The following is a 24,689-nucleotide window of genomic DNA, read 5'->3' as shown; positions in this document are numbered from 1 at the left end:
GCCGCGCGTCTGCTTCTCATTCAACACGACGACTTATATATATATGAAAGAGTTTTTCTCATGATATCAGTTTCCAGCCTGGAGTTGGTCCTTGTGTCTGGTTTTCAAAGATACACACACAAACCGGGATTGAATCAACCCATGACCTCAACCCACTGCCTCGGGGGGGTAAATCCATTACTGGTTCACCAAAACAAATTGAGTTACAGCAGCTCCGACTGAGATTGTGATGACAATAATAGCAAATAACCGAGCGGGACACTCAATGAGCTGCTTTACGGAGCTTTAGCGAAAAAGATTCAGCCCATGTTGTTGTATTTCTACAATAGTGGCAGAGTTTTCAAATGTTTGCATTGATCCACGTTGCCTCAATTTCTCTAAAAGATAACAAGCAGGTAATGTCAGGACAAAATTCTGAATCCAACTATTTGGGCACAATAAATCATGTCAATCAGATTTGGAATATAATATATGTTCAGTGGGAATATTTGATATTAAACATATGCTGTTTCCAAAAAGGTAATGGTGGCAATACTCGAAGTCAGGAGAATTCATTTTTAAATTTAAGTACTCAACTGAAAAGCTAACATGCTTCGGTGGTAACTAGAGCATGGCGATGGCAGGTGATTAGGTTTCAACTCAACCAGACAGCTAACAAATCTTTAAAAATTGGAACCTTCTCTTCGTGTCCAACTGCAGCTCGGTTAATCGGCGGCAGCGTTAGAGGGCGGGGCAAGCCGGTCATGAAGTTCACGGAAATCCATTCGCTGGTTAGTGAAAATATTTGACGATTTCTTTTTTTCCCAGAGACTGTGGAGAAATACCTCGTTGTACTGCCAGGGTTTGGATCTGGGTTTGGCCGGAGATAGAGATAGAGAGCAAACAAAGTTATTCCTCAGAGCTAATCATCCTTAATGGGTCTGAACCACTCTCGCAAAAACATTTCAATGATGATGATACATTCTGTCACCATTGTGCATCACCAGTGCGTCACGGTGAGTTCTGATTTTCCATATCTGTTTCTCTGCTGAGTCCGTGAGCACACAAACACAGAGACGGGCCCGGCCTGGGAAATGAAGCCTGCTCGGCCCTCGAGGCTGCAGACGCAGGAACTTCCCTGTATCAGTGTCCCGTCCTCCATTCCTGAGAGCGTCTCCTCTCTCTCTCTCCCGAGCCTCAGCCTCTGGGTGCTTCCTCCTGGCGTGTCACGGCAGAGAGCCACAGTCAATAAAAACACACGTCTCTGGTTACTCACTCACATCCAGCAGGATGGGGTCTGAGGGAAAGGAGATGAGGAAGAGGAGGGTTACAGTCCAGCGTGTTGGTGTCATCTTACTCCATGTTAGCTGCTGAAAGTTTAAACAATGAAAGTAAGTCACCATTATTTTGATCTGCTTTGATTATCTGTGATGTTGCTGACAACTTTGGACATAAATGAATATAAAGGATGTAAGATTTACCAGATTCTACTATGTTAGGTCTTAGGGACAGATGTATAGAAGATGGAAAGTATTGTATAAGTACAACAAGTAGCCATTAAAACACACTCTGCATAGTCCATAGCTCTATCAAGGAAACCAGGTTTGAATTCACTAGATCCGCATTTTAATCGGGTCTGCACCAAATTGCACACGCCCCAAAATATCAGTGCCTTAAAGTTGCCAGATTCTTTTCCATCAAGATCCAAGAATTATTCTTTGGGAAATCAATGAAAAAGTTTCATGGGTTTTTTCTCTGACCAGTACAAAATCCTTCCACCAAGTTTTGTGGTACTTTTTGCGTAATCCTACTTAACAAACCAATAATCTGGCATTCTGATGTTGTATCTGATCGTTATATTTTTTATGTTGGACAAACTTTTAAACATCACCACAATAGAAGTTAAACACCCCGAACAAGGCAAACATCACTTACATGTGTCGAGTCAGTTCACAAACTTATTTCTTATTAAAACCAGCATGTACAGAAAACCGTGTCTCTGTTTGCACCAGAACTACAAATTACTCCTTTGCTCCTGTTCCAGCTCCACTTTGTTCCACTTTGTCATCCAGCGTCCAAGAATGAAAGAATCTGACGACAGGAGGGGGGGGGGGGGGGGGGGGGGGGAATCATGTTTGAGGAAAAGTCAGTGAGATAATGAAATAACACCACAGGGCCAGACGGTGAGTCATGAACTCTACGAACACGGTGGACAAGCGGCAGCAGCAGCACGGACACGATTCAACTCCTGTGGTCCAGAAACAAGCTCCTGCTTCTTGTGCTGTTGTTTCAAAGTCCACCACACGGTGTCTGATTCACTGTTACTCAGACGTTCGCTCGAGTAACACGGAGACGGATTCAAAACGTGGATTCAAACAACCGACCCGCCGGTGGGTTATATAATCCATACTAGGTGCATTGTGAGACGTCAGAGTATTTCATGTTGTGTGGCTTGGATGAAGAGTGAATGGTCCTTCTGTTCACAATCCACCTTTCAAGAAAATAAGAGCAGTTCGACACGTGCAGAGCAACGTCAGCAACTCGGGGAAAAATGGGGAAATCGCACCGTACAGCAGTTTTGACAGGATATTATCTCTGGTACCAGTATGAACATTGTTTTCAATATCCAAAGAAAACGTTGTCATTGATCCCAGATGTTCGACGTTTGTCTGTTTCTCAGTATTGAAGTAATTACAGAGACATTCCACCGGGGGGGGGGGGGGGGGGTTGATCAGAGCAAACGCACGCTGTCATTTCCCTAATGAAAGAGCCGGTTATTATTTCTTCATAACTTAGCGTTTGGCTGACAAAATGGGCTTTATGACACTTTCAATTTACATTTCAATCACACTGGTGGGCAGGTGGTGGTGGTGGGGGAGGGGCAGCGGAGGCCTGATAACACAAGGCCCTCATTGATGCACACACTCCGGCGCACACACGCACAATCAGACAGCACGGATCAGGTGGTGTTTCGGCGCCTTTGGACCGAGGCCTGGCGGATACCTGACCCGCGAGTTTAACACGCGCCCATCACACACACACACACACACACACACACACAACACCTCTCCACTTTGGCATTATCCTTTTTGGCAGAACTTCAGTGGGACGCAGGTGAGCGGTGGCACCGGGGGGAAAGTGGAAGCTTCTGCTCGGCCGGTTGACGCAGTCGGAGAGTAAAAGGAGAGAAGAGTGGATCTGTAGATTGTGTCGACCCATGTGAACAGAAGAGCACCTCAGACATAACGATTATAACTGATTTAGAATCGTAGAATCGTCCGACCACACACTTGCCGATTTTACAAAACGATTTCAGCTTTCGGGTCACACTCATTGTCCGTTCCAGGTCCCTGTCATGTTTGATATTTAGGATTTTAGGATCGCGGAGGCTCCGACTCAATCTGTAGCATTCAAATACCCATACTTCTCCATTGTTTGGGCAGATAATCAACACCGACTGACCCCAAATCAGGAAAGTCCCCCTCTATTGTCAAAGGGACAAATCAGGTCTAAAATCGGCTTATTATCCTCTCGTGTGCATCAGCCTCCACACGCAGGTCAAACAAGGATATTACAAGAATCAGAAAAAAAAACAACTCTATAGCCAATGTGAAAACATGGAGATATAAAAATATCTCCAAAATATTCACATTGTGCTGATTAAAGTTGTGTTGAAACATTCGGATCTTTGAAACAATGGAAGCATGTTCTGTTATAGACAAAGTGATGAAAATATGCACTTCTGATATTTGTCAAACAACAATGGAGCCTTCAGGAAACTACCCTTTGTAAAACTTCCCCAAGTAGAACTATGTGCAGCTCTGTGGCAATTATGCAAAACAGCAACACAACAGTCATCGGTAAAACTCAACGATCATACAGTACAGGGCAAAAATACTTATGTATACATGATGTAGAAGTATTTGCTGTCGTGGCCGAAGTGGAGAAACAAAGGGGGTTTGAGACGCTCATGCTATTGTCGCTAAAAACGTAGCTGCCACACATTAGCTCAGAGGGAAAACTTATTTTCTTTAACATATCAAGGGAAAGTAACTGTGACCCAGAACATCCCATTAAATCCAGTTCAAAAATCTACCAGTGCAATAAAAAAATTGATCATCATATATTCGTATTGTGCATTTAAATATGATTTGACTTCCAAAATGCTTTGTCGGGTACAAATTCCAAAACCACTAAATGAAAACTGAGTAAAGACGAATGTTAACCGAAACGTTGATTATATTCCTGGTGGTGAATCGTGTTCATAGTTTGAGGTTTAGATTGCACATGTTTCATCATTGCCCGGAAAAACAATCTGGCTAATATGACTTGGTGTTCACCACTGAGGCCGATCACATATTCTACATCGGACAACACATTCCACTTGGTTTGTCTCGGTCCCAATGTTGGGGATTAATCCTGCATGTGAAGGACGTCAACAGCTGAGGGACACAGTGAAAACAGAGAAATAAGAAAACTTGAAATTATTCATCCCTCCATCTCCGTGATGGGCTTTCAGGTCTATCAGCATTAGCCCGATATGAAATGTACACTTGTAGAAACTGAATCGTGCATGTGGGCCTTTATTTTTTAATCACCACTACATGTACAAGTCATCGGATTCAGGCGCAGCCGATACTGTACAGAGTCCCAGCATCTCTGTTCTTTTTTAGAAAAACACACACACACACACACACACACACATACACACACCAACACACAAAGGCCCGAAGCAGGAAAGCAGCCGACCGGAGGGATGAACGACTGAGTGATCTCCACGGTATTTGAGCCGGAGTGAGTCACACTGGGTGACCACTAAATCAAAGAGCTGTTTGAACAGCTGCATTCCTTCACACTCCTTCATCCTCTCTCCCTCGTGCTGTGCACTAACACCGGCTCGGGTTGTGCCGAGGCCTCCCCCCCCCCCTCCACACCCTTCCCCATCCTTAGCCCGGGCCTCGGAGCTCCCCTCCCGGTGCGATGGCGATCGAGCTCAATGGAAAAATAGTGTGTAAGTGAGTTAAGGTGTCTGTTAGAAGTCGAGCGCAAAGGTGAGACTGAGAAACTCAGTGACGACCCGAGTGAGTCGGTGTGTCGCTTCAATCTCTTTTCACACGTACGGCCCCGGAGTTATTTATTGACGGGTAATTAGATCTCAGTGACAGGCACGATAATCCCAGTTGTATGGACGAAGCTTTTCAGAAGGTTCCTTGGTTCTCTGGATTTGAATTTGAATACTTGGAATGAGGAGGTGTGCACGGTGGTGGAAGGTTGGGCAACTTTTAAAGATGGGTTCTCTCCAGGTAGGGGCCTGACAGTGGAAACAGTGGAAACAGTGGAAACAGTGGAAACGGGAGAAAAGCTTTAGCTGCCTGTTTCCTCTCTCAAAGCGATGCACATGGAAAATGATCATTTATCCATTTCTTTGGGAAATACTGACGTCCCGCTCCTATTTGTCTTTCCTTGACAGTCGTCATGATGCTTGTCAGAGACGACCCATGACAGCTACATGTGTGTTTCACTCGACCTGACCGGGACCTGGCAGCCAGGCAGCCCGGGGGGGAACCACCCTGAAGGAAATCACAGTCTACTGTGCCGTGTTATTTTCTTATTATCACAGACAAACATGAATTGCTGTCTTGAGATTTGAGTGTCTCTCTGTGGAGGCTTTTGTCTGAGCTTCTGAATCGTCTCACAGGCAGGATCAAATTGTCTTGTGGGCTGCATGTGCCCTGGAGATCCCCCCCACCCCCCCACCCCCCCACCCTGCTCTGAGTTAATTATGACAATACAGCCAGAACCTCAGACTGTGCAGTAAATCCCCCCCCCAAAAAAACTTTTCTGTTTCTCTTGGCACACTAGCACGGTTAGATCCCGGAAAGAAATGAAGCATGAGAGTGTCTCCATTAAAAAGTCATCTTTTGACTCATATTTTATTGTGACAACAATTACTCCCGTGACTGTGACCTTCAGCAGACTGACAGAGAGAAACCGACGAGCACTGTTTCCCTTCCAGAGAAGCTTTTAAATGAATGAAGATGTTTCCGTGGCTTTTAATGACGGCTGGAAACGCAACAAAGGGGAAAAGGAGCCAAGAAAATGTCCACAAATGTATTTGTAATTAACATGTTAGTATTCTGAGTGGATCCTCAGGGAATATGTTCTATATATGAATCTATAATCCTCGGATAAGTTGTTGGAATATTTGCTCTGGATCTGATCATTTGAAAGAATCTACTGTTGTGTCACTGCAGCAGTCACACACAACAGATGTCCCCCCAACTCCCAACTTTGATCAGGTTGAAATAAAATAGAATACAGGGACATTTGTGATTTGGAAATATTTTTGCTTTGAGGTTTTATGAATAAGAAATAAACAAGATAAGCCTGGAAACTTCTGCGGTGCAGGTCAGCGTCAAGATCAACATCAGGAACGCTCAGCTCCGACTCTGAAGCCTCTGGCAGTGACAGCCGACTGAGACCTGAGCTGAAGCATGTCATCATGAAAACTAATGGTCTGAATGCACATGCACGTCAGCGGCAGAGAGAGAGAGGGAGAGAGAGACGGGCTGGAAGTCCAGGGCGGAGCTGGAATGATAATAGTAGGAAGGATAACTGTTATTTTCTTTACCTCCTTCTGACTTGGAGCAATAAACAACTCGTAATCAACTTTTGACCTCGGCTGGGGACGAGCGAAAAAAGCGGGAATGTGTCGCGTCTGTTACAATAAACCGAGAAATCGAACCCAGAGTGGAACAAATTGTCAGTGTCGATGGAATCAAAATGTATTCCTGGTTATAAAAAGAGTAATTGAGAACCTCAGACATTTGGATGGCGTGGGTCTGCCCACTGCCGTCAGGACACCCCGGATTCCAGTAAGGGCTTCATACCATGAGCCCCACTGCTGCTTTGATGCTGTGACTAACGGCCCAGTCACACCACCACTTCCATCGCCGCTCACCGTGCAGTCACGCCTTCTCCTGGACGGCGTGTCGTTTGCCATTAGTGTCCAGAGACTCAGATTGTTTACGGGAAGCAGAAGACTGAACGTGTGGTGAATATCAAAAACACCAATCATGTGGTCCCTGCAGGAAACGCACCGGAGCCAAGTTATCTGCCAGGTTTGTTTTGCTTTGTCGGGAAGTCGCAGATTAGAATAGATGGGATTACTGTAAGAAGCACAAAAACATCAGTTCATCATTTCACACAGAGAAGATATGTGGTTACATCTCTGTTAAGGGATGATGTCATCACAGACGTCAAGTCTCCTGCGATTGTTTTACTGCGTCTGATTTAAAAAAAACACCCCAGATACAATTTCTCTGAAGTGAATGGTTCTAATAAACACTGCTAGAATAACTTTGAAAATCCAGATCAGGATTTTTATAGCCACTGTTTTGTTTTTTTCGAATCCACTCAGAGACAGGAGATTTAAGGAAGTCTCTGTTTACTCAGATTACAAAGATCAACGTTTGTCTTGTAGAACACATTCCACACAGGGTAACCCGGTGCGGTTTACACCAGCAATAAAACATCTGAGTGTTTTGGTTGTGGGAGATTAACCAAAACTTCCTCGAGCAGGAAGCTGATCCCCGAATTAAGGATTTCCCGATGAGGAATCACGCACTGGGGTTTGGATCCTTTGTTGGATGAAGGGCGATCGCTCCTCATGTCATCATTCACCTGGTGGTTTACAGGAAGTCACTCCTCCTCTGTGTCTCCTGTGCAGCCTGGTTTCTCTGAAGCTGCAAATGTAGGATGCAAATGTCCAGGTCACTTGCTGTGGACGTTCTCTGGAGTGTCTTCGGCCAGCCCTCTTTGAAAAATCTCTGAATAATGTCCTGAAGAGCCCACGTGAGACTACAGCAGGAGTTAGTGAGCTGATGATTCTAACACGTGATGGACACAAATCTGAAAACAACTGGATAATCTCCTTCTGCGTTCTTCAGGTGTAAAAGACAAAGTTCGGAGAAAGTCCAGACCCCATTGTGTAGACTTTCTTCAGGAGTTCATATCAATCAATCCATGGCTTGTTTGCAGAAGTCTGACCAGACACCTGACAACAACCAATCTCCGCTTTCATGTATTAACAGACCCATTTCGACGTCTGCCTCTGAAAATCAAAGAACGCTGCCAAGTTACACTTTAGATTTGACCGAGATCCCCGCTGGACCAGTGATGTCAAACTGGACTGAGTCTCTGGATAAATCTCCAGGTGACCATACAACACTTTTCTTTTCTTTTTGAGAGTTTGTGTTCTCTCTGTTAACCCTGAGATTTCTAAATGGATCTTTGAACATGAACAGTGTTTGAGACGTGACACACTCTTGTCCTTTCGTCTGGTGGATTGGAGTGAAAGCAGTTTCATTTTACAGCACTGTGGTCTGATGGATCCACAGAGATAAGTGTATTCCAGGTGGATGTGTATTCTGCTGTGTTACCAGCTTCGCAGCTTGTTTCTACAAAGACGAAATAGGGAGCAAAATAACATTAACAAAAATCATGAGGATAATTATATGTCTGCTAAATCTCAACCACTTTTCTTGGCGTAGCTTCGTGTTTCACTTCCTCCACCCACCTACACAGATCTGTGATGTCATCAGGGACACACTCACTTTGCTCCACACAGTAGATTAACAGATACAAAACTATAACACCAACTAATAGATCCAGATTCTTCTTAGTTAACAGTTATTATCTTCAACAAAGTAAATAAAAGTAGTGACACAGAATAATCTGCTCATCTTTTTTAACACTAATTGTTTAGATGTGAAGAAAATGCTGATATTTCAGGAGCAGAGTTCTGTTTCCACGATGTAAGATGCTCTGAGAAGAGAAACTGCACAGAAAGCACAGACGTATTTAACACAACCATGATGACAAACTACATACAAATGTACAATACTGACCTCTCAGCCAACCATATGTGTGATATGGTGCAGAGCGTCTACATGGTTCACCGGGGCAGGACACAAGCAGGGCCCTGCTGGAGGCTCAGACTCACTCTGAGGAGACGTTAACCTGCCAGACGCAGGATGTGAACATGCTCTATCACATTAACAAGGCCTCACTTCACACCTGAGAGTCCAAAACTGACTGTGGAACCATGCAACTGCTGAAGCTGATATCATCACAGCACCTGCAGGTTCCCCAGGCACAGCCGGATGTCCCGGTTTGTTCAGGAGAACTTTGTTTTCTCTCCTCCTCTGTGTCATCCCCTCTTCTCCTCTCCCTCCATGCCGACTCTTTGATGAATGGACAGAGGACCTGCGGGGGTCTGCTCTGCAGTCGCTCACTCTGCGGCGGTTTGTCAGCGAGCATCACACAGGGGAGACGACTCCGGTCACAGGCCCACAATCCACCTCCACGTGTCAGACATGGTTACTGTGGTCGGGCTTTCAGTTTCCCCAGCTCTCTCCTCTCAGGGTCAGCTGGAGTCAGAGCAGCTGCTGGAGTTCTTCCTCTCTCACCGCTCCACGTGGATGGAGGGGGTCGCTGTCTGAGGAGAGCGGAGGAATCCTCGGTATGGAAGATGGAGTTCACGTTCTGCTTGAGTAGCTTCAAGCACATCTGTATTTCTGCAGCACATGTGGGAGCTGGTGTTCTGTGCAGAGTCAGTAACATGTGAGTTCCGTGTTTCATGCAAACTGGGACAATGGCATTTGTCAAATTGTGATGAATCAATAAGATTTATGATATTTGTATTGTGGAGAATTAAGAAAACAAGAAAACAAGAACAAGAACTGAAGCCCTGACTCCTGATGATCATGATGATGATGATGAAAAAAAATGACATGTAAAAATGATGAGGAAGATGATGATGATGGGTAGTGTATATCATTACTGAGAGCATCAGAGAGGGTTGTAGGGGTCAGGATCAAATACATGCACCTCCCGGTCTTTATATAATGAAACATATGTGGTCAGTTCACAGTGTGAAATCCTTTTGAAGGTTTTTATAAAGAGACTGAATGAGACACCTGAGAGGAGCCTGGTTCTGTTTGATCCTCACAAACAGACACTTTAAAGTGGAAATGTACAGATGTGCGCCCGTCACACGGCGAGGTCACTTGAACGAGCTTCAAACACAATATTCTGAAGGAGAACAGGCATTGAAACACTGTGATTTCCAGTTTGTATAAGACAGACTTACAGATTGAAAAAGGAAAGATGTAATGAAACATGGAAATCAAGGCGTGAACTGTTTCTATACTGTGATTAGATGATTTGTATAATGATGGACGACATGACAGCTCCCCAAAAAGTGAAGCCACATCATCCCGCCCCCCTGGTGGCTGCCTGCAGTACAGGTCATAAACTCCGCCTCCTCCATGTTAGTGGATGGGTCATCAGCCAAACTAAAATGTAAATAGATCCTTATTTTCAAAGGATGTCATTTTAGATCATCACACTGATGAAATGATTAGTTTAGTTTATATTTCATTATTTCAAGACGCAAAACTTGGGTGGAAACTCATGATTGACGCACTGATATAGCCGTCCGTTATTATATACAATCTATAGTTTCAGGAAATTCAAACCTTAAGTTAACCTTTATTTAAAAAAGGGGTATAATTCATTTCTTTTGCTCATCAGAACCATATGTGTGTGAGTCATATGGGTTTAAACTGTTGAGACATATTCGATCTGATATGTGACAGGGTGACGTTGCCGGTTAGTGAATTCCTGACCCCGAAACTTGACCCCAAGACGTCATCCTGACCCCGGAGTCTATAGTACGAGTGAAATATGTGGTTTCAATTTGCTGTAGGGAGCCAATGAAGACTTTTTAAAGCTAACAGGTTATTTACCTCAGACAAATGTGACATGTACACACAGAGAGGATGATGTATGTTGGATAAGTATTTATGTGAAACGGCCTCTGTGGGCTGAATGGTGGGATAATGGAAATAAAAGACAGGTGTCTGGCGCTTTCCCTGTGTGTGTGTGTGTGTGTGTCTGTGTGCGTGTGTGTGTGTGTTGTAATGCTCATCTGTGTTTGTGCCCTTGTATGAAGGTAAAACGAACACCTGCAGCTGCTTCCTCTTTCATCTTTGAAAAGGATTGAGAAACGGAAATTGGACTCACACACTCACAGACACACCCACGCTCACTCTCACACAACCAGTTCACAACCATCACAATGTTTTGTCATTTTCGATTGCACATGTCATCAGCACAGATACATGGACCTGTCCGAGAGACGCTCGGCAGCTTCTCATCGTCTTTGCCTTTTCACCTTCATCCTCCCCGTCTGCCTCCTCATCCTCATACTTAGTCCCAAATCACAATGAATGGCTGAGCCTGTTATATACTAAGAGCAGGTTCAGCTTATCAATGGGACCAAATTGAAGAAGGGTGAGCAGAGCTGGAGAATATAACTTTATCCACCAGGGGGAGCTGTGTGAGATCTTGGCAAAGTTGGATTGCCTGATAATGAAAGTGTCCACATTTCACACTTATAACATTTTAAAACTGCTCTTTGGAAGATGCACATGTATTTGAACACGCGTGCATAACCTTGTCAGTGTACACGTTTATATTTTAGTGTCCATTCTAAACTCTAAATGTATTTGTTCTTCCCGGTGAGCAGATGAACGAATCTCAGTCTGTGCTCCTCGTCCTCCCGTCACCAGCTCCTGTTGTTGTGTGTCTGCAAACAGCAAACAGCGGACATTAAAGCCCCCGAGTCCTTCGTTCTCTGCGTAAACAAACAGGTTTGTATTTACTCAGACGTTTGACGACACGGACATGTGCTCGCTGCGCCCCCCCCCCCCCTCCTCCTCCTGCGCACCGGGACGTGGGACGGTGCACAGCGTAGAACCAGAGCGCATAGACCGGCCTCATGGAGCAGAGACACTCAATGTGTGTGCGCGTGATCTTTGAAATAAGCAGTTTTACTCTTTTATGATAGCACATATAAATTGTATATATGTCCTAGTGGATAGTAATGCACCTTTAACACCTAATCAAATGATACCCCGAAATATAGGTCCACAAAGAGCCTGGATAATTTTGTATCCATGCAAAACACAACAATTGCTGAATCTTAATGTTTCTGAATTTTAATTTGGAATAAAAAAAAATTAAGCTGAAAGTTATAATAGATATTTTGAGTCATCAGCATTTATAGACAACATCAAAAGCAGACAATGCAGTCCTGGTTTAATTGTGTGCCACATGTGATTAATAATAATAATAACTTCGTTTGTATAGCACCTATCTAAACATGGTAACAAAAGGGCTTCACAGAATCCATGGCAAAACATGAATGTACTAAAATAAAAGGTAATAAATGAAGGGGATATTTAAAAAAGAATCCCAGCATCATCTCCTGGAGGAATAAAGTACATTTGGTCAACACATGGTGAACGACCTGCCCGGTCGCAGCTGCTGCTGCTCCTCGTTAAACAAGGTGGAGCTGATCTGTGGTTCCCATGTCTGTGCTCGGATGTGTGGCGGAGGAACAGGCGCTGTTATTGCTGGTTTTCTCATGTTAATGCCTCCAGTTTGTAAGGCATTAACTACCAGGGGTATGATAATCTATCCACGGGATCTCCACTGGCACCCGGGGTTGTCTGCGGGCCTCCAATAGGGTGACAACAAGGGGACACCTCACCCGTCCGAAACCAGAAATTCAAAAAAGGGTTGATCGAGTTGGAATCAGGACTTCAGGCCTATCAGTCAGGGGGATGTTTGTGAAATGTTGGCATTAATCGGAGGTGTGATTCTCCCTTAATCCTGATGGTGTAACACCTTCAGTTATAATGATGCAAATCGAGACTTTATGCATCGGTTTGGGGTGTTGTTTAATCACGTTACTGCTGCGTGTGTATGTGTGTGTGAGCGTGTGTGAGGTGGAGAGAGAGGTAGAGAGAGAGAGAGAGAGAGAGAGTGAGTGGCAACCCAAGGGGTAGAGAGGAGTTGCCTGACGCACGCACAATTACGCACGCTTGCACGTACGCACACACACGTCGGAGAGAGAGAGCGAGAGGGAGTGAGAGAGAAAGAGAGTGAGTGAGAGAGAGAGAGAGAGAGAGAGAGAGAGGCAGAGCCGCAGATACACCCAGTGAGGACTTGGCCGGCGGACTGAGCAGAGAGAGCAGAAGAAGTTTGCGCAAACCCATCCTCAGTGACAGAACAACAACCGGTGCCACAAACAAACAAACAGACAAACAAGGAGGAGACAAACTTCCTCTAAACTTGGCTTCAGGTGCGTTGACGCGTCGCGGACCTGTTGATTCATTTTGGCTCGAAACCCTCAAACTTTCTTGGATAAACTCGCGAATAGAGGGCAATGCACACTCACAGTGGGAGGTGAGTGCGTGTGGAGCGAGAGAGAGAGGCAGTGTGACCGTGCGTAAACCCCCCCAGATGACCAGCTCTCCCTCTCCCAGACACACGTGAAGCTGCAGCGCCGGTGCGTCCGTGGCTGAAGGCAGCAGCATGACTCTGTCCGGCGGTTTGTCGGATACTTGTCAGCTCGTTTTACGCGACCGCATGGAGCCGCGGCTGTGGGAGAAGAAGTAGCAGCAGTAGCAGCACGTTGAGAAGCGAAAGTTTGGACACGGAGGAGAAAGGAGAAGGAGAAGGAGAGCTACGATGCGGGCAACTCTGGGTGCATTCATCCAGTCCTGTCTGCTGCTGCTGCTGGTCCGAGCAGACCAGTGGAGGCTGAAGGACTCCGCCAACTGCGAGCTGAACAAGAAGGTAAGTCATTGTGAAATCATGCTCTGCTTAGAAAGAGAGTTGGTCACTGTGAGTTTTACCCCAGAGAAGCCACTTCACCTTTTATTTAGCTGTAGTTCAATGGAAGTTTTTGTCAGTACAGGAGCCCTGAGCTGCCATTCACCCTCTTCCCCCATGCATCTCCTTCTGTGTTATTAGTTTGATAATTTAACCCACAATGGAAACAGGAGGCATCCAGTGCAAATTAATGGGGAAACAGGTTTAATCTGTCTGGTTTCCTTTAACATGCTCCGTGCAGGCCTGTACCTGTTTGTTTGTTTGTTTACTCATTGATTCATCTGTTTTCTTGTGGGACAAATAGTTAAAAAATGTCAATCACAAGATCCCACTGTCACAGGTGTCACCTTCACATTCAGTCCCATAAATCCAACAAAGTTAATCAAATAAAACAAATCCTGTTTTTAAACATAATACTGAACTCAAAAGTGTCGGTTTGTTTGAAAACTGACACAAGTGCAACATACTGCCATTCAGCTGTGTTTACCACGGGGACAGATAAACTCTATAGATTTTTTTTTTTTTTTATTGATCACCTCTTTCTTTCTCGAGGTAAAATAAATGGAAAACCCTTCTGGGTAACAGCTCAGAGTCTAATAGTCTCTGACATGTGTATTGTTTGTTTGGCACTTGGGTCCTAAGTGGCCTGTTAATAAGTCATTATGTGTCTGTTAGTAATGTGTCCACTAAACTCTCACTCAGACACCGAGTGTTTTACTGGCTGGTGTCAGACGGGCCCAGTGACACCTCACGTTAAAAGTAAATGACGTGAAGAAACTAATAACTGATTGAAGCTTTTAAACCGATAATCCTTAATCGTTGTTTTTCCTCTTCTCCTTCAGCAAACGGACCTAAACTCCTTCCTGTGGACGATCAAGCGGGACCCCCCCTCATATTTCTATGGTACGATCCACGTTCCCTACACGCGCGTCTGGGACTACATCCCCGAGAACTCCAAGCAGGCCTTCCAGGAGAGCAGCATCGTCTACTTCGAGCTGGACCTGACGGACCCGTACACCATCTCAGCCCTGACCAGCTGCCAGCTGCTTCCCCAGGGCGAGAACCTGCAGGACGTCCTGCCCAGAGACATCTACCGGAGACTCAAGAGACACCTGGAGTACGTGAAGCTCATGATGCCGTCCTGGATGACGCCGGATCAGAGGGGGAAGGGACTGTACGCAGACTACCTGTTCAACGCCATCGCTGGGAACTGGGAGAGGAAGCGGCCGGTTTGGGTGATGCTGATGGTGAACTCATTAACCGAGGCGGACATTAAGACGCGGGGGGTGCCGGTGCTGGACCTTTACCTGGCCCAGGAGGCGGAGAGGATGAGGAAGAGGACAGGCGCTGTGGAGAAGGTGGAGGAACAGTGTCATCCACTCAACGGGCTCAACTTCTCCCAGGTGAGTTTGGAACTGTTGATCAGACCTGTGGTTGACCTGGTTCTCAGCTGCTGACTAAAAGCAAAGTTTGCAACCACATGCATTTTACTGTGTGACCTTTGACACATCGCTGTTGGAATGTAAAAAGCAGAAATGCTTCGTCAGGAATTTCATGATTCTTTAGAATGCTCCGAATTTTATGGCTGTTTTTCTTGAAATCAACTATGGAGGTTCACGGTGGCCCCATTGGTGTTATAGCATTGGTACTCTGCTATTGGCTGAGTTTGCCAAACAGAGTCCTAACAGTTGGACTGGTGAATCCCTAATTGATTCCACAGATCAACACATCCTGCTTCTGTCCCGTGTCGACATATTCTGTGTGTCCCAGTGTGCGGCAATGGGTTTGAGATGATGTGTTACCACGTGGCACAACTGGCGGGTTCGGTCTGTTTCAGTAGAACCAATGACTCTGCTCGGCTGAAGAGGCCTCACCACGTCTCCTGAATTACTCCGGCTCAGGAGACTCAGATGTGTATTACCTGCGACAAAGACCAGATGTGTAATTCGGATTTGAGATCTTTCTCTGGATGGCGGCGGCGTGTCGTTCTCTCTCTCTCTCTCTCTCTCTCTCTCTCTCTCTCTCTCTCTCTCTCTCTCTCTCTCTCTCTCTCTCTCTCTCTCTCTCCCAGAGCTCAGAGGTTCGGTGTTAATCAGCTGTACAAACACTCAGCCGTGCTCCACCACGTCCTTTGTTATTAAGGAAAAATGGATCCTAATGACTCGAGTCTGAAATCCCCAGAAAAAAAAAAGAGAACCTTGTTCCTCAAACCGAAACACTTAAGTCCCCTCGTCTGCCGCTGTGTCTGTCCGCCCGTGGCCTGCGTGACCTCCTCAGCATTACAAACATCTCTCCCAGCCGGCCGTCACTGGCAAATCATGTCGCGTATTATTGAGGAATTTCTGCTAATGTTGGTTGGGGGGGGGGCTAAGGGGATTACATACGACCATTTACTCTAACACCCAGAAGCTTAAAATATTGTTATTTTAAAGAAGGCCTTGTTGGCCGGCCAGACTGAGAGTCTGTGCCTAAACCACCCAGCAGCACGTTTATTAGCTTTATCTTCACTTGTAGAGGAATAATGGGGGATATACGCAATTATTCAGGATCATATATCCAATGTTCAATTTAAAATTACATAATTTTTCATACTTTTTGATAAGGGGATTAAATGGATATCAATTTCCAGTGGCAATGTTTAGTCCTTGATAAACTCGGCAGTGTGAGCAAAAATGGCTTTTTTTATCTCTTACGTTCAACTCATATTTCAGATTCCTTCTGAGATTCCTTCTGTTATTTTTAATCAGTTTCTACTTTGGTTGTGACCGTCGTCATCACAAGAAAAATATCACTGGCCTTTTTTATGACAAGCGTTCTCTAACAGTACAAGAATGCACAATGTGTGTTTTCCATTGGAGACCAGGGTTTGCATCACTTTTCTTCTGCTGATTTCACAAATGACCAATTAGTTACCTGTAATTGCAGCCTAATTGCAAACACTCGTAAAACATCCGTTCCAACAAATATGTGTAATTTTTATTCATCTAGATCCATGAATTAATTTCTTGGGGAAATTGCTGAAAATGTCAAATAATGCCCTTTTTTTTTTGCTCTGCTAATGAAAGTGGAAACCAAAAAAATCCTGAATCTGTCCCCTGATTCAGATTCTTTCTGGCCCATGTTCCATCCCTCCACCAAGTTTAGTGGAAATCCGCTTCGTAGTTTTTTGCGTAATCCTACTTAATATGCAACTTGTTGTGATGGATGTCAGAGAAAGAGCGTGAGCGGCTGATTTTCAACAGGGAAAAAAACTCTGATCATCATTGAACCGGGTCCTCGAAGGCTCAACAATGAATACTAGTGTCCCAGCACCCACCTCTACCCTGACACTGCCCCAACAAGCAGGCGGCTGGGCACTTCATAACTTCCACACTCAGTTTCAATCTAATCAACAGCAGCTTGATGGACGCCCTGACCCTGCTTGCTGGAAACCGCCCGTTTAATACCCCTGTAAACACTCTTTTTTTTTTTTTTTTTTTTCTATTTCACAGTTTTGCCATGTAGTTGAAAAAGGCAGCTCCATTTATAACCTTTCTAGTCAACTCATGTGTGAGATGTGCAGATAGAGTGTGATGAGTGAGATACCCGCTCGGTGAGACGACGCTGCCGCCTCAGCCGCCATTCTTGACTGAAAGTGCTGTTAAATCAGGCGGCAGCCAGAGAACAGTATCTGTGGTCTGTAATAGTCTCTGTAATGTTTTCACTGGCAATTTGTATCTGGCATCAAACGGAGCGTAAAGGAGAGCGGGGAGGAAAACGGAAAATAAAAAATTCAGCTATTGAAGCAGTGAAAAACTCTCCTCATTGCTTTGTCCAGGGGAAACACATATTTCGGACTGAATCCAGTGAAGACTTTTTATCAATTCATTAAGATTAGATTAGTTGATTAACCCTAAATTAGTTTTATTCGATTCATTCTTTGATTAACGAACCAATAAATAACAACCATAACTTCTGCCGTTAATCTTTCAACTCTTTTATTCAAGAGTCGGGTCAAAAAATAACTCATTTTACAAATAATATTTTCCCGACATAAAATAAAAAGGGCCAAGAGTTAAAAGGCAACTATCCATGGTATGATTGACCATGAGTCCACCATAAATTAAGAACAACATAAATACTGGAGAAAGAAATACAACAACATATACAGATGAACATCATGACTCCCAGACACTGGCGACCAACCAACGAACAGACGAATGCTTGCTGTGCTGTTTCACTGTCTTCAGGTCGGAGGGTGTTTTCTCTTTCCTTCTTCCTTTGCTGCGCTGGAAAAACATATTTGCTGTTTAGTTTTTTTTTGTTCAGGTCCTAATATCCTACTTCATAGAGCTCACCGTTGTTTTCGGTGAAGTTCGGGGGTTTCCCTCCCTCTAACCTCTGCTCTCCTGGACAGGATATTAGTTATTATTGTCTAAACCACTCCACATATTCAATTGAAGGGCTCATCTTCCAGCTGCCAGGCTCAATGGATTTATATTGGATTGTTTCTCGACTCAGATGTTACTATGGGGAGAACCGGGCTCCTGACTGGGATCCAAAGGCCAATGTACACTGGAAACAAAGTGTTTGTACACTATATGGATTGAGCTAACGTGCTAACAGATAAAGGGCTGAAACCCTCTGAAAGAGTCTTTGTCATAGTGTCATGACAAGTTTACAAAAAACAGAAAATGCTGAAAAGTAGTTTTACGTTGTTTTGTAAAGTTGCATTTTAAAGATGCTGTTAAAACAAGCGATATGTTAATTTTTGAGTTTGCCTCCCTCGATAACTGGAGCCCTTTGAGCTCATCATTTTCAAACCACGATGAATTATACTTTCTTTCCTGGGATCTCTAATCTGGCTAAGCATGACTGCTCTTACTCTTGCGCGGTGCCCCTCGTCTTTTGAAGAGCAGGCTCAGCCTTGCCCATTACACTAAGTGAGCTTGTTGAGGACAACAATGGCTGCATGAAGGCCGTCTTTCTCTGTCACTGTTGTTGGAAACCCATGGGACATTCCACACCTCAGTGGAGCAGACCTGCTAATGAAAGTGTTGTTTCTTTCCTCTCATCACTGGGGCTAATGGTGCATGGAGAGGTGATGAATGCGGGTCTCAGTGCACGTCGATGAGAACAGGGGAGGAATTTTTGAAGCCCATTCTGGTTCATTCATGACCAGGACGCACTGGAACGAGGAGAGTTGAGATGCAGACCGAGATCAGTGGAAGAGCCATTAAGCAAAGAAGGCCTCTGTTAAATGGAGCCATGACGTTACCTGTGTTTGACAACCTTGTAACTTCAGTTGTGGTGTTTTCTTTTCACTTGAGCCGACAGGCCGCTGGATTTTGGATCTGCAAGGGTTTCACGAGGCAAAGTCCAGTGAAATCCAAACCAAAAAAAAACATCTTTTATAACCTAAAAGAAATGCAAAGTGATCCAGCTGAAAACATAGTTTGATGTGGGCACTTGAGTTCTTCTTACGTTTTCAATTATCGTTTCTCTTCTCTCTTTTCATCTCCACAGGAGAAGCATCAAATATATGAGGAAGTTCTTTTTCGTTAATCAAAACCAAACAAAACTTTTGCCCGACATGAAACTGAGCATGAATCAGGCTCAGGAGCGCTGGTGATTTTAACCTCATTATCATATCTTCCTGTCTGTCTGCAATTTGGACATTTCCATTTCCCTAATTTCAGAAAAATGCTCTTCCGTAGCTACAACAAACACATCAGGCTCACGTCCAAACTCTTGTGTCCTGCTGACGTGTCCTTACCTAACATCTGTAGGATTTGGAATCGGAGGGTTTGGTTACAGATCATCTTGACCCCTGGGTCAAGAAATATTCTTTGCACACACGGAGTGAGATCTGGTGTCAATTACAGGGTAAAAAAGTTTGTTTTTGATTCAGCAGATCTGTGGGAAACTGTCTGCTTCCACGAGTCAGATCCGAGAGGTCACATGCGAAGTAACGGCTCGCCCTGCGCTACATCTCATTGGACGGGACAGTCGCTGTCACAAATTATGAGCATCTCCAAACTCCCACACCCAGTGTTGTCATGATGGTAATGACTGCTAAGTGTGTTGGTTGTGTAAACTCTATAAAAAAAGAAAGAAAGTGAAGCTTCACGTTTCAGACAGTACAATGGTTGTCCTTATTTTCCAGCCCGGCATGGGTAGCGCTTTGGGTGAAGGGATTTCCAGAGCTTACCCACAGAGGAAAAATCTGTCTCAACCCCGTCAGTAATGAGATTAGATGGCAAAATGAGAATGATGATGACGACATGTGTGTCTGATGAGAAAAAATCAGCCTTTGTTGTAGGTCAGCTCTTCAAGGAGTAGTTGAGCCTTTTGGAAACGAGAGTGGAACCAGACAACTTCACAAAGTCCATTTATGTCTGATTAAACCACGTGGTGAGGTCACCCACTGGTTTGGGAGCTGACGTGTTGAAGCCTTGAGTTTCACAATTTGACCGGCGCCATCTTGTGTATTTTCCACGCTCAGCTTTCGCCTGCACTCATTGGATGGCACAAGCTGTTAGTCACCCGGAATCACGCCATGTTCTATTGTGTACTTCGCTCTAAATGGGAACATAATCTATTAAAATGATCGTCGAGCTGTATTTAAAGAAGGCTTGAATCAATTGAGATCTCTATAACGAAAGGTGGAGTCATTTCCCCAAAGTATCGTTACTTCGAGTCGCCCTCTGCTGGTCATTTGAGAGACTTCAGGCTTTGGTTTTACTCTTCGGATCCGGACTATACGTCCATTATGATCCACAGTCTATGGAACTAACTGCAAAAAGATAATGAAACCAAAACCACTTAAAGAAACCAGCTGAAAACGATTTGATGCTATGCTAGCAGCTATTTGGCCTAGCACAAACACTGGAAAAAGGTAGAAAGTGCTAACCGGACAGCATCCTTGAAGCCCACAAAGTTTCCATTAAGTATTTGTTTACTCATCTTAAATCAACGCATTTGACAATCCTCAAATGGAAAAGGTAAAAAGACAAAAGGTAAAACTTGCTAAATGTAGAGTTACAGGAGTTTGTTCAGGCTGTATGATGAAAAAACATTCAGGACATAATCCAACTTAAAACCATATATTGACATTCTGGTGTCCCCATCCTTTGGACTTCACTGGAACATAACATACAACTTTTGTATGAATGGGGAGTGGTATCAAACTCTTCATATATGACAGGTGTAAGTGAGAGAGTGTGTGTTTGTGTGTGTCTGTGTTAGGGAACATATGCTGGCATGATTGCCGTAATACACAGAAACACACAGGCAGCCAATCTGATTAAATCTCATTTGTCCCAGTGGAGAGGAACTCTCCGCTCCATTGATTCAGTGGTCATCAGAGCAGAATGGCCTGCAGTGATGAAACGTATACATGTGCTCACATGGGCAGACGCAGGCCAAGAGAAGGAAAGAAAAAAAGACGAGCTCAGGAATAAATCATAACCTGTACCGAGATTTATTAAACTCATTATGGCTTTAATGCTCTGCCAGATGATTGTCTCTGTTACAGGACTATTCATTAGTTATTGAGACAAATGACGAATGATGGTGTTATTTTAAATAATTCATGAAGCACTTAGTCCAAGTAAATGTCTTCATGTGAGATATTAACAGGAAACAGGAAAATGTGCAGACAGATGGATGGAAGTGAAATATCTTGACACAAGCTTCCTTCAGTTTAATAAGATATAAATGCACCTGTTCGGCAGCTGAAGTTTCATAGTGCGGCTCCATATTTATCTTCACTGACATTGCAGGAAGTGATTTACATCGTTTAATTCACAAGTGGTTGATTTAAGTTGTTTTTAAAGTTGTAATTTTACTTCATTCTTTGATTATAGGGACTCGATGTGGATTTGTCCAGATTGGATTTCTCTCACATCCGCTTATTTTTGTCTGCGTCTGTGTGTTGCATGGAAGTCTCAGCTTACACGTGTCATCCCTGTGCTTGTTTGCAAGAGTTCACATCTGTATGAATGTGTGTATACAAACCCGCCCCCCCCCCCCCGGTGTCATGTCCCTCCGAGGTGCTTGATTCCCTCCCCGCTGTTGACCAAACAGTCCCATATTAGATGTCTGGCATTTCCTCAGACACTATCTGTCCATCTGTCTGGTTCCCGTGACACCAGAGACGAGGATGCGGAGCTCCTCTAGCTTTCAAATCCCCCCCCACCCCCCTCCCTCTCGGAGAGCTTCACAGACAGAAAACGAAGCGTGAACTCTGTCAACAGGTTAATGTAAAGAAAACGCTACTGAACAAAGAAAGCTCTGGATGTCATTAACCTGATATATGATGAGGTGAATGAGCCGTGCTTTGGTTTTTAGTGACAAAAAGTGTGGTGTGAATTTGATGGTTTAAGCGGAGATGGCTCAGGGGGTTGAGAGGGTTGTCCACTAACCAGAAGGTTGGCGATTCGATCCCTAGAAGTGTCCTTGACCAAGAGACAAAATTAGTTTTGACGCACAGTGTATCAATGTGTGTGATAAGTCTGGAAAAGCAATGATAAAAATACAGTTCTGTTCATTAATTCTACAAGTGACGTTCTTCACATTAATCTGCAGCTCAGAGATTCACTCCCATGACCTTCAGGGTTTGACACTTTTCACCTCTTCATTACTTCAGAATTCACACATCAGTAATCGTTTTTTTGTTTTTGTTTATTCAAAGTTTTTTTGCTTCATTGCACATTTGCATTTTTCACATTTTTAAAATACTACTTTGTTTCTGTGGACATCTTTAATCACTTTTCCTCTGATCATGAGCAAACCCTCGGCCTCTTTGCAGAACTTTTTTTCCATTTGTGTCTTCATTCCCCCCCGTTTGAATCCTTTTGTTTGTCGGGCATGTTTGATTGAAAGCGGATGAGATGTATCTGGTGCCAGCTGCATGCCAAGAAAAGGAGCTCAGATCCTTGAGAGCATATACAGTAACACACTCCAGCACAGGAGGGTCCGACCTGCGGAGACGGCCGCAGGCTTTTCCTGATTGTGTAACTCGGGCTTCTGCAGCTCAAACAGGGATTTAATAGCGTGTCTCCCCGACTTAACACCAGGTCATGAAAACTTGTGCAGGCCACGGAGCTTTGCACCGAGATCCTCGCTCTGCACCCAGACTCATGTTTGATACTTAAAAATAATCTGCACGGCTTGTTACTAAATAAAATACGTTGATGGCTTTGGCATCTTCACAGTTCAGTGGGAAAGCCCTCAAGGGGTCTCTATGATTTATACATAATCCTGTTTAACTGCATAGTTTATTGTTATTTTTGATTAGACCAGAGGAAATACTCTGAATCCCTCAGTGCAAAGGGCTCTTTGTACAACTTTGTTCTAAAGTCAGTTGTCAATAAACTTCAGCAATGACATTGTTATCAATATTTTTTACTTTTTTTAAATCTATATCTATCCAGTATTATATACTTTAATCTTTTTACGTATAACAATAATAGGGGGTGATGCAATAGGCCTACCAAAATGATTTGTATATATATATATATATATATATATATATATAATATATTTGCTGATATAAACAGTTGATTATAGAAAAGACAATATCTCTATTCTTTAATCTGTAGATTATATGAGAGATATTATAGAAAATAACTAAATTTAAATGATATATCATAAAATATTACAAGTTTCATATAGAAATAATCCTTATTATTAATTCTCTAAATTTGAATTTTCAAATATAAACACTGATACCTATTATAACACAGAACACAACTCACAGTAATGCTTCATTTGGCCAAATGGGTCCAAGGTAAAACAGGTTAAACGCAGTTCATTTCAATGACTTAATCCAAGTCCCCATTTTCTTATGATTAATGTAAAACAACTCAAATGAAAAGAGCCGTATTTACAGATTAAATGACACGTATCGTCAACACTGCTTATTTTAGTGAGTACTTTTCCACTCACTGCTCCAACACGTGATTGTGAAACTATGCTCTGGGCAGACGGCTCGGAGAGGAACACGTTTGTGTTGCTGCCGTCCTGCAGTTTGAACTCCACCTTCATTTAGGTAAGAAAAGCTCAGCTTCTACAAATGTACTTAACACTCACTTCGACACTTTGACATAAAAGCAGTTAGAGTAATTAAAATAACCATTTCAATGTGTTTAGCGCCCATCATTCTCACTATTGTTGTGTAAGTTAGCGAGGTCGTTGCTGTTACTAAGCTACGACCAATCAGCACGGAATTAGCAAGTGAGTGTTAAAAGTGAAGCAGTGCCACGCACACGGCTCTGGAGGGAGATAGTAATTACATTTATTCTTGTGTATTGATGGAAATAAAGCTTGAGTTTGGATGATTAATATCATATTCTAAATGTACAGTAGATGTTAAAAACAACAGTTTGTTTCGCAGGTTGTCTTCTGCTTAATCGCCATAAACCACCTTGTGTTGGGGTATAATTGTTTGAACAAGTAAACCCAGGGGGCAAATAATGTGAAATTCAAACTGCAAAAATGATTCCTTTCATTCCAATATTCATTTCCTATAAATGTCTTATTTAAATGAGGCTGTAACATCATCAAATTACCTCCGTGGGGTTCTCGTCGTCACTTGTTAATTAAAGTTAATTGTCACTTAGAACCTGATGCAGTTAATGGGGAAAACTAAGCAGCATTAATGCAAAATTTACAAACTGCCACTTGGAATTAAGTGTAAACTGAATCCTTGGACTCACAACACTTATATTTTCCTTGAACGGTGAATTTAGCTGTTGTTTTTGTGACTCTTATATTTGTGTTAAACTGAATTAATAAAGTTAAAGCGTCCTGTGAAAAGAAACTCGCGTCCATTAACCGAATAGTCGGTTAATGGACATGACAGCTATCAGATAGGAAGGAGGGGAGTAATGGTCATCTTTACATGTGGAAACATGTCGGTGCCGAAAAGCCTAATGTCTTCGTTCACAGTCGACTGTCACTTCAGCTGAGACCAGTAGATC

The 24,689-nt window shown here is 43.6% G+C and overlaps 1 protein-coding gene across 1 annotated transcript in view; it reads left to right on the top strand.

Annotated features, from left to right (window-relative positions):
* Nucleotides 1-13,094: 13,094 nt before the first annotated feature.
* trabd2a (TraB domain containing 2A) overlaps nucleotides 13,095-24,689 on the top strand; it is a 52,270-nt gene continuing 40,675 nt past the window's right edge. Inside the window, exons 1-2 of the mRNA XM_062412325.1 lie at nucleotides 13,095-13,689; nucleotides 14,568-15,128. Coding sequence (XP_062268309.1) covers nucleotides 13,582-13,689; nucleotides 14,568-15,128 — 669 coding nt within the window. The 5' untranslated portion in view covers nucleotides 13,095-13,581. The remainder of the gene's footprint in view (nucleotides 13,690-14,567; nucleotides 15,129-24,689) is intronic.

Source organism: Platichthys flesus, chromosome 19, assembly GCF_949316205.1.
Source record: "Platichthys flesus chromosome 19, fPlaFle2.1, whole genome shotgun sequence".
NCBI classification, from domain to species: Eukaryota; Metazoa; Chordata; class Actinopteri; order Pleuronectiformes; family Pleuronectidae; genus Platichthys; species Platichthys flesus.
Note: the sequence above shows the minus strand (reverse complement) of the source record. Positions and strands in the feature narration are given on the sequence as shown.